We start from the raw sequence: 14,134 nt of genomic DNA on the forward strand, positions 1-14,134 counted from the left end.
CACACACACACACACACACACACACACACACACACACGATGACCAAAATAAATACCTCCAGTTATTGTCAAATGGCAACTTATAGAAGATGTTAGCCCACACCTACAGGTCTTTGTGGTATCCTTTTCATGACTTACACTATCATATTCTACTCAGACACTGAGTCATTTTCAATCCTTTAAAAGTATGCCATAATGATAAATCAAAACACTGCCTTCAGAGTAGCGAGTCCAAAATGGGTTCAGGGAGCCCTACAATGAATGAATCAGCCTTTTCCAAGATAAATAGTCACTAAGGAAAAATGCTGTCCTGGAACAATGATTTTGTGATTTGTGCTACCGTTGACTTTTGTGTTTATGCCTTACTTTTTCAAGGAGATTTGATGAGTAGCCATAGGTGCCATCGATTAAGTCTTCTGTGGATGACATATCATCACATTTCTTTGCTGTCCTTATGTACTGACAATTTTGTCTGGCTCATTAAAATATCTTTTCTAGCTTGAATCAAAATGCTTAATTTGGATCTGTCTGTCTCTGTCTCTGCCTGTCTCTCTGTCTCTGTCCATCTGTCTCTGTCTGTTTCTTTCTCTGTCTGTCTGTCTGTCTGTCTGTCTGTGTGTGTGTGTGTGTGCGCGCGCGCGCGCGCGCGCGCGCGAGCGCGTGCACATTTTGGGATAGGGCCTACATATCCCAAGTTGTCCTCAAACCAAAAATCTTCTAACCTCTGTTTCCCCAAGTACTGAGATCACATATATGCACCACCATGCCCTGCTGCCCAACAACTCTGCACTTCTTATCTTCAACGTGTTCTCTCCTTGAATTCTTTGAGAAATTTCTTAGCACTCCTCTTTCCTTTGCAGATCTGATTGTGTTCCTCTCTTAGGCAGTGTTCCTGATATACCAACCTTTACCTTTTGAGAAAAAGTAAATCTACTTTATGCTGCTTACACAGAAGACTTTAGAGTGTCTGGCCTGACTTCTGTTTGGCTTTAACCACTGTTATTTCTATCCTTCCAGATATCTAGAATAAGTTTACTTTTTTCAAATTCACTACTTTGGTACCTACTGTTTGCTTCCAAGTTGCATTTTCTGGAAAAAAAATCCTTATCCTTCTTAGTCAACTGTTAAGTCTCCATCAAAAGTTTAGCTTCTCTACAAGGCCTTCTTTGATCTACAGACAGATGGTAACATTCTGTCTTATAGGCACCCATTGCATTTGATTCTTATTTCTAATACTACAATCCGTGTCATTTCTGGACTATGTTCTTCCTACCTGAGAGTTAATTCTTTGAGAATAATGGTTATACTGTCATCTAAATAAACTCAAGCCTACTGCAGTGTCATTATGTGATATGTATTCTTGTATATTGTTACAATTAACCAAGACAACAGAGTAAATTAAAATAATGGATTATAGTAGCAATCAGTTAATTTCATTTGTAGCTATAGTTCAAAGATTGGAAGGCTGTATTTAGGACAACAGCCAAATGCAGCCTGCCATATGATTTTGTAAATGGAATTTTATGGAAATATGCTACAGCACATTCTTTTATAAATTATCTATGACTATTTGAATGCTTCAAAGGCTGTTAAGTTGTTGAGACAGGATCAAGATGGTCCATAAAACAGGAAATATTTACTATCTTGCCCTCAATAGAAAGGGGTTGCCAATTCCAGCTAATAGGTAGATGAGTCCTTCACAGGTCGTATTCTAACATACGTTTTAAAGGGTATATAATTTTACTTTGACACTTACATAAAAATCCACTTCCTTAGATATCCAAATTTCATATCTAGAATACACAAACATAAGCTTGCAAGGTGTCTCAACTCTTAGGGTTATGCTTTCAGTTCCAGGGACCCCAGAATGGAAAAAAAGGACTGATTGTCACAAATTGTCCTCTGATCTCTACAAGTGTTCTGTGACACACATGTGCCTGCATACAAACACACCAAACACACATACACACACACACATACACACACACACACACACACACACACACACACACACACACCAATAAACATATCTGAAAGGAAATTTAAGGTTGCAAACTCATATAAAGATCTCTCATCCATAGAAAATAGAAATCACAGACAGTATAGCATGTAGTATACTAATCTGGAGGATGTGAGTCCCCATATCTTAACTGTTTAAACTTGTTCTTGCTCTATTGGACTAAAGAAACAAAAAATATAGTGGCCTTGGGCTTTTCTTCACTTGGCCAAGTATGGCAGTAGTCTACCCACTTGGCATATATTTCTTAACTCACACTTCTTCCCACATCACCCCTAGACACTCCAGAGAATGTGTGAATACTCACTAGCCACTGGATATTGGTTCATGTATGTCAAGACCACTATCACCAACAAAAGCCCTGTTGGTTGTGGAAGGAAAGCTACTTCTTCAACTCCATAACATTGTGTCTGCCATCTATGATTTGTATAATGCCCTATTCAGAAGCAAGGGGTGGTGAGTTTCAGAGCAGTGGGAAGTACTTTTTATGGGCTATCACTTTCTCCCAGTTTTCAGTGAGGGTAGGAGCCAGTAGCACTCTCTATAAACAGGTACAAAGATACAGACAAATGTGCTCATAAAGTTGTAGGAAGAGATCTTACTGATGTAGAGTACTTTAAACTCAAATGTGCTTAGAATTACTAATTGTTACTGATTATCTATTCCTACTTATTTTGATGAAAATAGTTCATGAAAGTGCTGTAAGTAAAATGGTTACTATTTTACCATAGAGCGTAAAGCTATACATACAGCTTGGTACCTAAGATCTAGTGAAAATTATTCAACCTCCCCAAGATACAGGTTCATATACAGTACCATATTATCATAATTGTGCATACTGTATTTCCATAGTAATACAATGTACCTTAAGCATATATTCAAATAACATGTTAAGTATGAACTCAGTGTTGAAATAATGCCCAGTGCTCAGTATTGTTGGATTCTACATCCACAGACTAAATTGACCATGAAGCAAACAGTTTCGAAAATGAAAATCTTACATTTGTACTGAACATTTACAGATCATCTCCTTTGCCATTATTCTCTACATGATGCATTATAACAATGATTTGCATGGTATCTAAATTGTACTAGATAGTAAATGAAATCTAGAAATTATTCAAAGCATTCAAGGGAATATATAGGTTATGTGACAATACTAACATTTTAAATCAAAAGTCTTAAACTCCTGTACATTTTAATATCTGCAGGGACTCCTGAAATAGATGCCCTGGATATGAAATAAAAACTATATTGTTATATAATATAATTTAGCAATAGTATTTATTCAATGCTGCTATCATAATATCAATAACATAAAAATGCTGATCACCTCAATGGTTTGCTAGATGAATTAAAAGGCATACAGCATGAACAATGATACACAGTACTCTCTCAAAAAACATTTGTTCCCTATATGAGAATATACATGATAGAAAGTAACAGCACAGTTTTTCCTGTTTTGAAGATACACATACAATATATATATGGAAGTAGGACTCTTGTGACCCCTTTCAACATGGTTTTTCTTGAACTATGTATGCACATCATCAGATGAGAATTTTTGACCCAGAAGTCAGTTTAGGTTTTAATTTTTGCAACAGACTAAAAAAAGTCATGCTAAACCAAGATAGAATTTGGTTTGGGGACTAAAAAGCCAGGTGTGGGACACAAATGTGAAATTTGTTTGGCTCTGTCACTGCCTAAGAGAGAAGGAAGTTTGTGACAAATGGATGAACTGTGTAACGTTTCATGTTTTTCCCTTGGCCTGCAGGGTGACTTCACCTGGAACAGCATGTCTGGCCGCAGTGTGCGCCTGAGGTCAGTCCCCATCCAGAGCCTCTCAGAGCTGGAGCGGGCCCGGCTGCAGGAAGTGGCTTTTTATCAGTTGCAGCAGGACTGTGACCTGGGCTGTCAGATCACCATCCCCAAAGGTAAAATGGTCCTGTTTGCATGGTCTGCCTTTCTGTGGGGGCTCTGCCAGCCAACCACCTGTTCTGCCAAAGCCACAGGCTGCAGATTCTTCTCATGTTTGACATTAACACAGAATGCAAACTAAAGCTTCTTAGTGGATGTCTGGCATCCCTGTTCATTTGGAAAGACATGTCCAAGCAGGACAGTGTACATGCAACCATATATATATATGGTTAACTAGGCTGTCCTACAAAGGAAACTCAGGCATATCGTTAAAGTTTTTATGGCTTCACATCAACCAAGGAGAAAGCTTACAGAGAGGTCAACTTAAAGGGTTGGAAAAAACTGGGTCTGACTCAACTTGATTTCAAAATCAACATCTAAGATGCCTCAGATCTATTGAGCTTGCAGGTTTGATCCCATACAAACTGAGAATCCTGGCATGCCTGGATTATACTTTGCCATTGTGATGCTTGAGCTCAGGCACTCCTGCTTTTCTGGTGCTTTGACACAGGGCTTGATTTCTATAGAACTGAGAAGGAGACACCTGAATTCTTTCAGCCCATAGACGTCTGTCTTGGAATAATTACCATAAGACAATTTCTATAATTGCATGAAGCAGAAAACAAACTTGAGGCAGAATGAAAAACTGTAATTTATTATAAAGATTATAGTAAGCTTGTTCATAAGGAGTTTTGACCAAAGGGCTCAAAACAAAAGTGAAAGCAGAAGAGGGAGGGCCAGTGTCTGAAAGGTAGATATGAATATTTTCACTGTATAATAAGTACATGAATATATGTGTATTATTTTTTACCTCAAGGGTCCTTGGAACTTCATGTGTTGAAGACTTAATCCATATTTCTGACATAGGGCTTTAGGGATGCCACTGGATCCCAAGGCCTCTGACCTTTATCAATAGGTTAACCCACTGACTAAATTCACGAGTGAATGGAATATTGGGAGGTTGTGAAAACTACAGGGGATGGTACTTCAGGAGCTAGAGTAGATCACTGAGGTGTGCATATGGAAACTGAGTCTAGTCCAGGCAAGACCTTCTCTCTAACAGTCTACTTTCTGGCCATAATTTTATGATGTGCTGTCTCAAAATGGGTCCAGAAACCAGGGATCCAAGTCATCGTGGACTGAAACCAATAACACCATATATATATTTGTCCCCTTTAAATTGTTTATCTCAGGCATTTAGTTGTAGCCACAAACTGACAGAAAACTAAATACTACAATATATGTGTGAAATGGAGTTCTCAAGTAGAGGTAATTTTTTTTTTGCCTCCTATCTCCCATAAGACATCTGCCAATTTCTGGCTATGCATTTGAATATCAACATTTGGGACAAGGTCCTACTGCAATCAAAGGGGTTCAAGTCAGAAATACTGGTAAATCACCTATAATACATATGACAACCTTTCTCATAAATTATTATCAGGTCCCAAATTCTCAAAGGCCAAGGCTAAGTCACTTTACCTTACACACAAATATATGCTTTCACTCTTTCATTCATAGTGCTGATTGATGCACTTGGTTTTTTGTTTGGTGTTTAGACTTGGCTGTACTAGTTTAGGAGTCAAAAGATTAGAATTTAGGAACTCTTTTTGGCATCCCACCCCACTCACCCAATAGCCATGTGAACTTAGGCAATTCACCTTTGCAATGGGAAAGTTGGGTCTTGATTCAAGAAGGAGTAGCACAAAATTCAGAGTACTTAGTTTTCCATTGGATAGTAAGTCTCAAGGCCATGCTTTTCTTTTTCTTAAGGCTGAAATGTGAGACTCTGTTGGGAACTGTGATGGAGTTCATAATCAAGGTAGAGGGTGGCTATGGAAGAGGGGATCTGTATGCCAGTAACAGAAGCCATGTCTCTTTGGCTTTTTTCTTATTTCCCAGTTGCCATGATAGTCATAGGCAGCTATATCACCCCCATTTGCTGCCATTCTATTTCATATGAATCCCACACACAGATACCTTCAGCACAGATGAGAAGTTCTGCACTTGCAGAAACTAGACTAGTGACTTTCAAGTCATGCTACTGTTTCACTTACAGCCAGGCTTGCATGCCTCAATTGGCCTTGCTTTGGGAAGGTGTGGAAGAAACCTGTCCATCCCACCCACTTGGCTCACAAGTGACCTATGTAACCACCACCAATAAGCCTGTCTCATTTTCATGAGCACAAGAATCCTTCCTAAAGAAAGTTTGGCACATGCAATTTGTACTGAAGGGCATGATAAGTTTGAAAAGGCTTTGAATTTAATGCACATGAGATAAGCTATCAGGAAAGAGATTATTCTTGTAGCATTGCTTTAAAAACTAGTTAATTTGATGAGTCTCTTTGTTCCTGATTTTGGAAGAGGCCATTAAAATAAGTAACCATTACCAAATAGAATAGCTATAAAATGTGTCTGCTAGAGAGGCTCTATCTAAATCTATGGTGTTTCCAACTCCTTCAAGGAATGATTCATAATATTGAGCTGTTGCAAAATATTGCCAAGCCCTATGGGACAGTTTCATACTTTCTCTCAAAATGGGAAATAATAGTTTACAAATATGTTTTATTATTTATAGAAAAGAGAACATGTCACTGGATGTAAAAAGTTTATGATTAGACAAGAATTTGTGAAAATATTGTTTGGGGTAGCTGATTTATAGACATTGAATATAGACTGAGCTTGTTTGAACATGTGACCAGTGCCAAATGCTATGATAGCAGCTATAGCATGATTGTAGCCATTTAGTCCCCGTGAGAACTCCCAGGTAGAAGTACTAAACAGTGTCAGATTCACTGTGCAAATAATTTCTCTGAGGAAGATAAACATGGCATCCAGGATCTAGAACCTAAAGAAACAATACTATTCCTGATAAGAGAGGAGACACATTGGGCATGAAAATGTTCAAACTCACATTTTCATTTCCTGTCACATGGGGATGATTGTGTAGGCTGATCTGTGGATACCAGAGCTTCCTGGGCTCAAGTATTCTAACATACTCCACAGCTTCCAAATTCATCAGAGAGGGGGAAGGACTGAGGCTCAGGGGGTTGGGAAGTCACTGAGGTAATTTCATAGAATGAATTACAGTGGAGAATTTTTACCTTGCCTGGTGCTATAATGGCTAGACACTGGTTATTTGGGTAAAGGTTTTGGGTGAGTAAGAAGATGGGAGTGGAGCACATGGAATTTCAGTTCACATTACCTCTGCAGATCCAGTGAAGTCAGATGCAGTTTTATTTAGGAGTAAAGAAGAAGAAGTAGTCTTAGATGTCTGAGAAAGAGAAAGTGAAATGGAAGAAAGAATCCAATGGACCAACAATAATGCTGGATTTCAGGGCCATTGAATATCCATCTGGAATTAGTAGCTGGAAATTTAAAATGTAAAATAAGCTTCCTTGCAGTTAAGCACTGTTAAAAAATGTTTACTTTAAAATTCCTTAGCCTCAGTTAATCAAAGTCCCCTTCAATTAATATTAGAATGGAGTTTAATGAAAAGAGAGCGGTCCAGAACTAATTTAAAATGTCTCTGCAGTCTACAGAATGACATTCCAAATATGGCCACAACTTAATCCTTTGATCAACACATTAGCTCACATCTTGCAAATGTGACACATTCATATCCTTGAGACACAGCAATTATCCTAATTTGTCTGAAAGAGCCCAGACTAATCACACGAGTAGTTGTCAATGAAGAAACTTTCTTAGTTGTAAATGAAGAAACTTTCCTCATTACAGTAAGAAAAAACTTATGGAAGGATGGCCGGAGAGATGCAATGTTGTTGTCTTTGAAGATGGAACAAATGGGCCATAATTAAAGGAATATATGTGGCCCCAGGAGAAAGAAAAGTCATTGAAATAAATTCTCTCCTGAAGTACCCACAAAGGACACAATATTTCTGACACCTTGATTTTAACCCACTGAGATCCATTTTAGACTTTTACCTCCAGCATTGCAAAGTAATAAATTGGAGTTGTCTGGGGATCATTTGTTACAACAGTGTTAGCAAACCAAAATAATTAAAAAATGAACCAACATATGTATGAGAATCTATTATATGACAAGTATGTATTATTTTTTTAATTTTATTAATTTATTCATATTACATCTCAATGGTTATCCCATCCCTTGTATCCTCCCATTCCTCCCTCTCTCTCATTTTCCCCTTACTCTCCTTGTATTATTTTTATTGTCAGGGGAACTCCAGCAGACGTAATCATATTTATCAGGAGCTTTTATCCTCATCAGATTTAGGGAGATTGCCCCTATGGAAGCAGCCAGAGATAATTTCAGACTATTCTGCTACATTTTCAGGGTCTCTGAAATCAGACTTCCTGGCTTAAAAATAACACAGACTTTACTAGCAGAACCAGGAAGCACATGCAGAAAGGCCTTAAACATTAGTAATGTGTTAAGTTTATTGACTGTTTGATAGCTTCTTAATAGGAGTGGTCAAAGGCAGGAGTTAACAAATTAACTATTGGGGCCAAACTAAGTCACAAGTTGGCTTTGTAAATAAAGTTATAGTGGAAAATAGCCATGCTCATTAATTTTCAAAGGATTCATGCCTGCTTTTCACTTCACATCACAGTGGAGAGGTTATGATAAAAGCTAGAGAACTGGCTCAGTGGCTAACAATACTTACTGCTCCTTCAGAGGACCTGAGTTCAGATTCTAGCACCTATGTCAGGTGGCTCACAACCACCTATAACTCAGTGGGTATGCACACACGTGACATACACACACTCACTCATACACATAAATAAACAATAATGTCAAATAAAAACAACAAAGATGATAAATAAAGTATATAATGCATTTGTAAGGAAATAGCATAATGAAACCACTTACTTTGTACAAGGAATCTATACTATGACCAAACAACAGCATGTCTTAAGTGGAACAATAATGGCTATTTGGCCCTTTAAAGGAAAAAATACCGATGCACAATCTAAGGTAAAATGAAAATTGGTTTATTTATTGAATTTATGCTTTTTTATTTCTTTCCCTTTTTGTTTCAGTTAATTTGTGGTATGAGGATTAGGAAAGATTTTGTTTATGAGTTTGTTTTTAAATAGTTAATAGCTTAAGAAACTGCAGGCTATTATAGTCTAATAAAAAACTTTCCTGTTTTTTTTTTTAAATAGAGTAATCTGACACCTCAACATTACTCAGTTATATGGACTCCTTATAAAGCAAGGTCTTGTCATTATCCAGTCATAAAACCCACATAAATAATTCAATGAAACAACAAAAATATGTGTTCTTGGTAAGTCAAGAATATATCAGCTGCTTTCAGTTTGGGACTTGGGTGTTGATTTAGAAGATTGGTGTAACCTGGGAAACAAGAGATTGAACTTGCTTGTCAAGTAGGAACCTGGATAGCAAAGGCCGCTCTCCTGCTTTTATGTTATCCTTCCTGGAAATGTCCAGCTGTAGTGTGCTAGATCTGTTTGTACAATTTTGGGTGTGTACAACAATCAGGTTGAAACATGGAGCAGAGTTCACAATCTGCTGGAAATGCCAATAGGAATCAAGCACTACCAAATACATATGACTTGTAGGCTTGGAAGGCCTCAAAGAGAGGTTCTGCTGCAGAAATTCTAGAACTAATGGAGCCTTCATTGGATCCACCACCCCTTTATGCCTTTATGTGGTCCATTCACAGAGAACCATAACTTCTTATGGGACAGGGTTGTGTATCATTTGCCTATGGATTTGAATAACTAGATACAGGACTCAATACACACGTGAGAAATGAATGAATGCATGTATATGCTTCTTTACAGTTACATTTCCCCTTTGCTCTTCCCTAACCTTGCAAAAAGCATTGATAATCCTTCTCTCTTCTTCCCCATTATCTCCAGAAATGGGTTTGAAATTACCTTAATGATTTCCTCTAGCTTCACCCAGTACTCATTTTCCAGCCTTAATTGATGGTGTCATGGGTTAATGTGAGGTTGAAATGTAGTAACAACCATAATGAGTTTAAAGCATCTACTGACATCTCATATATTCTCCATAAAAGCTATCCATCTCCATCAACATAATAATTATCATTGTCATCATTGCTATATCACTTTTCATGCATCTGCACTCTATATCTAATCTTAATTATAGCCATGACCCTCTTTTGCTTTCTTCAATTCAGGACTTCTCCACTGTTCTAAAACCTAAAACCTAAAACTCACACCTAAAACCACCAGAGTAATCATCACCTATAAAGCTTACTCCTTTATTGGAGAAAAAAAAAATCTCAAAGCTTCCTGCTGTTTACTTGAAATGATTTATAATACTGTTTCCTATAAAAGAATAAATTCATTTACATAACAGTTTATTATAAGGATGCACTGATGACTTAAATTTCTGTTCTAGGAACAGCAGTTTTTTCATGTTTGTCTACAATGTGCATTGAGTTAAAAAAAAACAAAAAAACAAAACAAAACACTATACATCTCAGCCTGGGAAACAAATGAACCAAACAGTGCTCTCTTTATCAGAGATAAATTTAAATACTTCCTAAAGCATTCTCAAATATCTACTCAAACACTTCCATGACCTACTACATTTTCCTGGTTCAATAGTAGATTTATGCCCTACAGTTTGACCATCGCACATTCTTGAAAGACAATCAAGAGGAAAATAACAAAAAAATAAGCATGCATAACTTTTAATTGTGTTTTGCTGTGGTTCTAGGGGATTTGATAAGACAGAAGGAACATTTTTTTCCTGTGGACCTAGGGAAATGAAGCTAAGGCTACAACTGTACCCTCAGTCGGAGGAGGCTTTCTATACAGCTTCCCTGCTTTCTTTAGTAACAACAAGCTTGATACTCAGCCCAAGTCTGTAATCCCCTGAAGAGAATAGAAAAGATGGAAATCCACTGAGTAAACAAGCCATATAACGAGCCTACTTCTTTCTGAATTACTTAAAAATCAGACGAAGGGTTCTTCTGCAAGCCATTTCATTGAACTTTTGTAATTTTCAGTCAAATGCATCTTAACAATGGGTAACGCAAATTCTACTCTAGGATGTGTTTTTCCACTTTTAGATCCAGCAGACATGCCATAATGCGAACTATATATAGAAAAGGGTGTTCTCAGAAGGTTTGGATCTACGTGTATTTATTCAGTATTTGATATGTGTGTGTGTGTGTGTGTGTGTGTGTGTGTGTGTGTGTGTGTGTGTGTGTTTAAGATAGGGAGGGTAAAAAATATATTTCCCTTTGTGATTTTCCTATCTGTACAAACAGAGTAGAAAACTTGGTATTACTAAAGAAAGCAGTGAAGCAGTACACAAAACTCTCTAAAGGTTCACTTACACAGAGTGACCATAAATGCTCATGATATGGTTGTACCATTAGGTTCATTTTCAAATCCCTATATGGATAGCCACATCAAAAAGCAATCCATGTCCTCTAGGTGTTTCAGGTCACTCAATGGAGAAAATACAAATATATAAATTATATTAAAAGATTAAATCCGTTCAAGTTGCCTTTAGAGGCTCTTTTAGAAAGAAGCTGCCTCATCCATCTACTCCAGGAAAAGCCAAGCCTGACAGATATTTTCTGGCAGGTGCTTTTGTAACATTCTTCTTAGACGCTTTCCATAAAAGCTGAAGACTTTTGTAACCTATAGTTCTAAAGTACATGCTTCTGCATGATTCAGTACTAGTACACAGCAGATGTCCAATCATTTAAGTCACATGCTTTGTGCTTTAATGTTCATAAATAGTCCTTCACGTTCTAAGGGTAACATAGTCTTCCACCAAAGGTCTCTTCTCCACTGGCCACAATTTCCCACATTGATATATGTGTCTTGGATCATGACCTACTATTGCACAAGTCCTTGATATCTAGAACAAAGTTCTCATCATTGCAGTTTCTAAAATAGTCTAGTATATTTCAAATATTTTAATGCTTCCCTGTTCTCTCCATTGGGATCATTGCCTAAACTAAACTTGATGATTGCAAACAATGCCCCATACTTGAAATATGATCAGAAACTTTTATATTTATGGGGAGTTCTTGGTTTCTACATGGGTAAAATGAAAGTAAATAAGTAACAACTGAAATTAATTGCTGTATTTTTAAGTACTTAGGTATTTTAGATCATTTGAGATCAAAACCTCAAGATTATTTAAAACTTTCATTAGTATTTACAAGACATTTACAAATGTCTGGAAGAAAACATTTAAAAACTCTTCCCTTAAGGTGAGAGTAGCAAACTATAGCTCATGGGCCACCCGGCCAATGCTTATTTTTTTAAATAAAGTTTTATTATTAAAACCCAGCCATGTCTATTTCTGATTTGTCTGTGACTGCATTGTAAGCTACAATGATAGAGTTGAGTAGGTCCAATAAAGACTGGGTGGCTCACAGAGTTTTAAACATTTAATATTTTGACTTCTGCAGAAAAGGCTTGACAACTCTTGATTTAAACCGCTACTATTAATTTGATATAGTAATTCAAATCCATGCAGTTAAACTATATTATCCTATTAATTCAACTTCTTCATTGTCTGAATTTTATTTTGTATTTGTGTTTTTTGACTAGCCAGAAGCTTATAATTCTCAGATTTTAGTGCTTACAGAAGTGAATAAATATACTTTTCCAAAATGAGATAGTCAATTTTGTAGTAGAACTAAACAATAAAGGTAAATAACATTTTAAGAATTTCTTAAACAACTAATGTTACCATATATTCATAGGTACATAAGTGATGTACCTTATGTTTATAAATTCAAGTAGTGCATTGAATTGATGATATTAATAATAAGATGATCTTCAGTATGGATTAAATATAATCTTATTAGTACTGTCTTGTTTGATGACTGACAAGTTAGCATCATTTAATTGTAAAGAACTATTTATTTATAGTTTTAGTGTTCTTGGCAATCTGACCTCTCTCGTTCTACCCATGCTATCATAAACACATAGAGATTCAAAACATCTGTGAGTATACTTTCTTAAGAGCACCCAGGACTAAACTATATTTACTACCAGTTACAAAGGCTCAATTAAAAATACGTTTAAAAATATCCTTATACTTCATGAAGAGTCCCAGAAAAAGCTACTTCCATGCCTTCAGTGGCTTTCTATCATTGTTGTTATGAGTAGAGCCTCTTGCTGTTTGGCTGGCTTTCTTCGTCTTCATGGAATGGCTGCAGCAAACCTCTGGCATTAAGTTTATAGTAGCATGAAGAGACAAGGAAGAGTATGACTTTCCAAGCAAGCAGTTTTGTAAGAAGAGGGAAGCATCTCCACTGTTGTCTCCTGGTAGACTTCTCTCCCTTCACACTCTCTACAACTGGAACGCTTACTGGTGCCTAAGTGTTTGCTGGCAACCAGGAATATATCACAGGGATTAGCTTGAACTTATAGAGTACTTTGCCAAGGCTGTGGTGAAGAATTATCCCAGGAGACAACAATTAACAAAATGGTGCAAGGGTGAGTAAGAGTGGGTGAATGGAGCAAAAAAGCTAGAGTTGGCTTTGGTAAACAGGTGAGAAGGGAGAAAGTATTCTAAGTTTTCATCCACTTGGCTCATCTTTCCAGTTACTGTATCTAAGAGAGCTATTTTTATGGGAACAAGTTAGAGAAATTTTTAGGAGTTGCCAACATTTAAAGTTCATGTCTTAAGGATATCTGATTGGCTTGTTCATTATAAAACAAAAGCAAAGTAGGTGGAATTAGTCTCTTATATAGGTCAAAAAAAATCACACTCCAAATAGGCACAACTGTCAAACTACATCTTTTTAGTATGAAATACAGGCTTTGGCTTTATAACAAATAATGATGAAACTATAATTTTTTTCTTTTTAGAGTTTACTTAAAAAAAAAAAGTCTTGTGTAGCCCAGGCTTGTCTCTCTCCCCTCTCTCCCAATATAGCCAAGGATGATTTTGAATTTCTGATCTTCCTTTATTTACTTCCTAAATACTAGAATTGGAGGATGGGTGTCAATGGCTCTGGTTTTATACCTGTCAGGCTTCATGAATGCTAACCAGTCACTGCATCCCCAGTTTCTATCTCTGGATTTTATTCTCTCGAGTTAGCAATTAAAGGTATTTTTTTAGATGAATGTGGTACTTCTAATTTGTGTTCTCCTATCTTCTTCCTTTCTTATAAAAGTCTGTGAAAGAAATAAAGCCAAAAGAAATGATTTCATAAAAGTCATGATTTTTTTTTTCTGGCTTGATGCT

At 36.8% G+C, this 14,134-nt stretch overlaps 1 protein-coding gene across 3 annotated transcripts in view; it reads left to right on the forward strand.

The window, feature by feature from the left end:
* ARHGAP6 (Rho GTPase activating protein 6) overlaps positions 1 to 14,134 on the forward strand; it is a 483,165-nt gene that overhangs the window by 400,703 nt on the left and 68,328 nt on the right. For all 3 annotated transcript variants that reach the window (XM_084789389.1, XM_084789390.1, XM_084789391.1), the window contains exon 2: positions 3,791 to 3,950. In XM_084789389.1, coding sequence (XP_084645515.1) covers positions 3,791 to 3,950 — 160 coding nt within the window. The remainder of the gene's footprint in view (positions 1 to 3,790; positions 3,951 to 14,134) is intronic.

This window comes from Acomys minous (genome assembly GCF_964271855.1).
Source record: "Acomys minous genome assembly, chromosome: 7".
In the NCBI taxonomy this organism is placed as follows: domain Eukaryota; kingdom Metazoa; phylum Chordata; class Mammalia; order Rodentia; family Muridae; genus Acomys; species Acomys minous.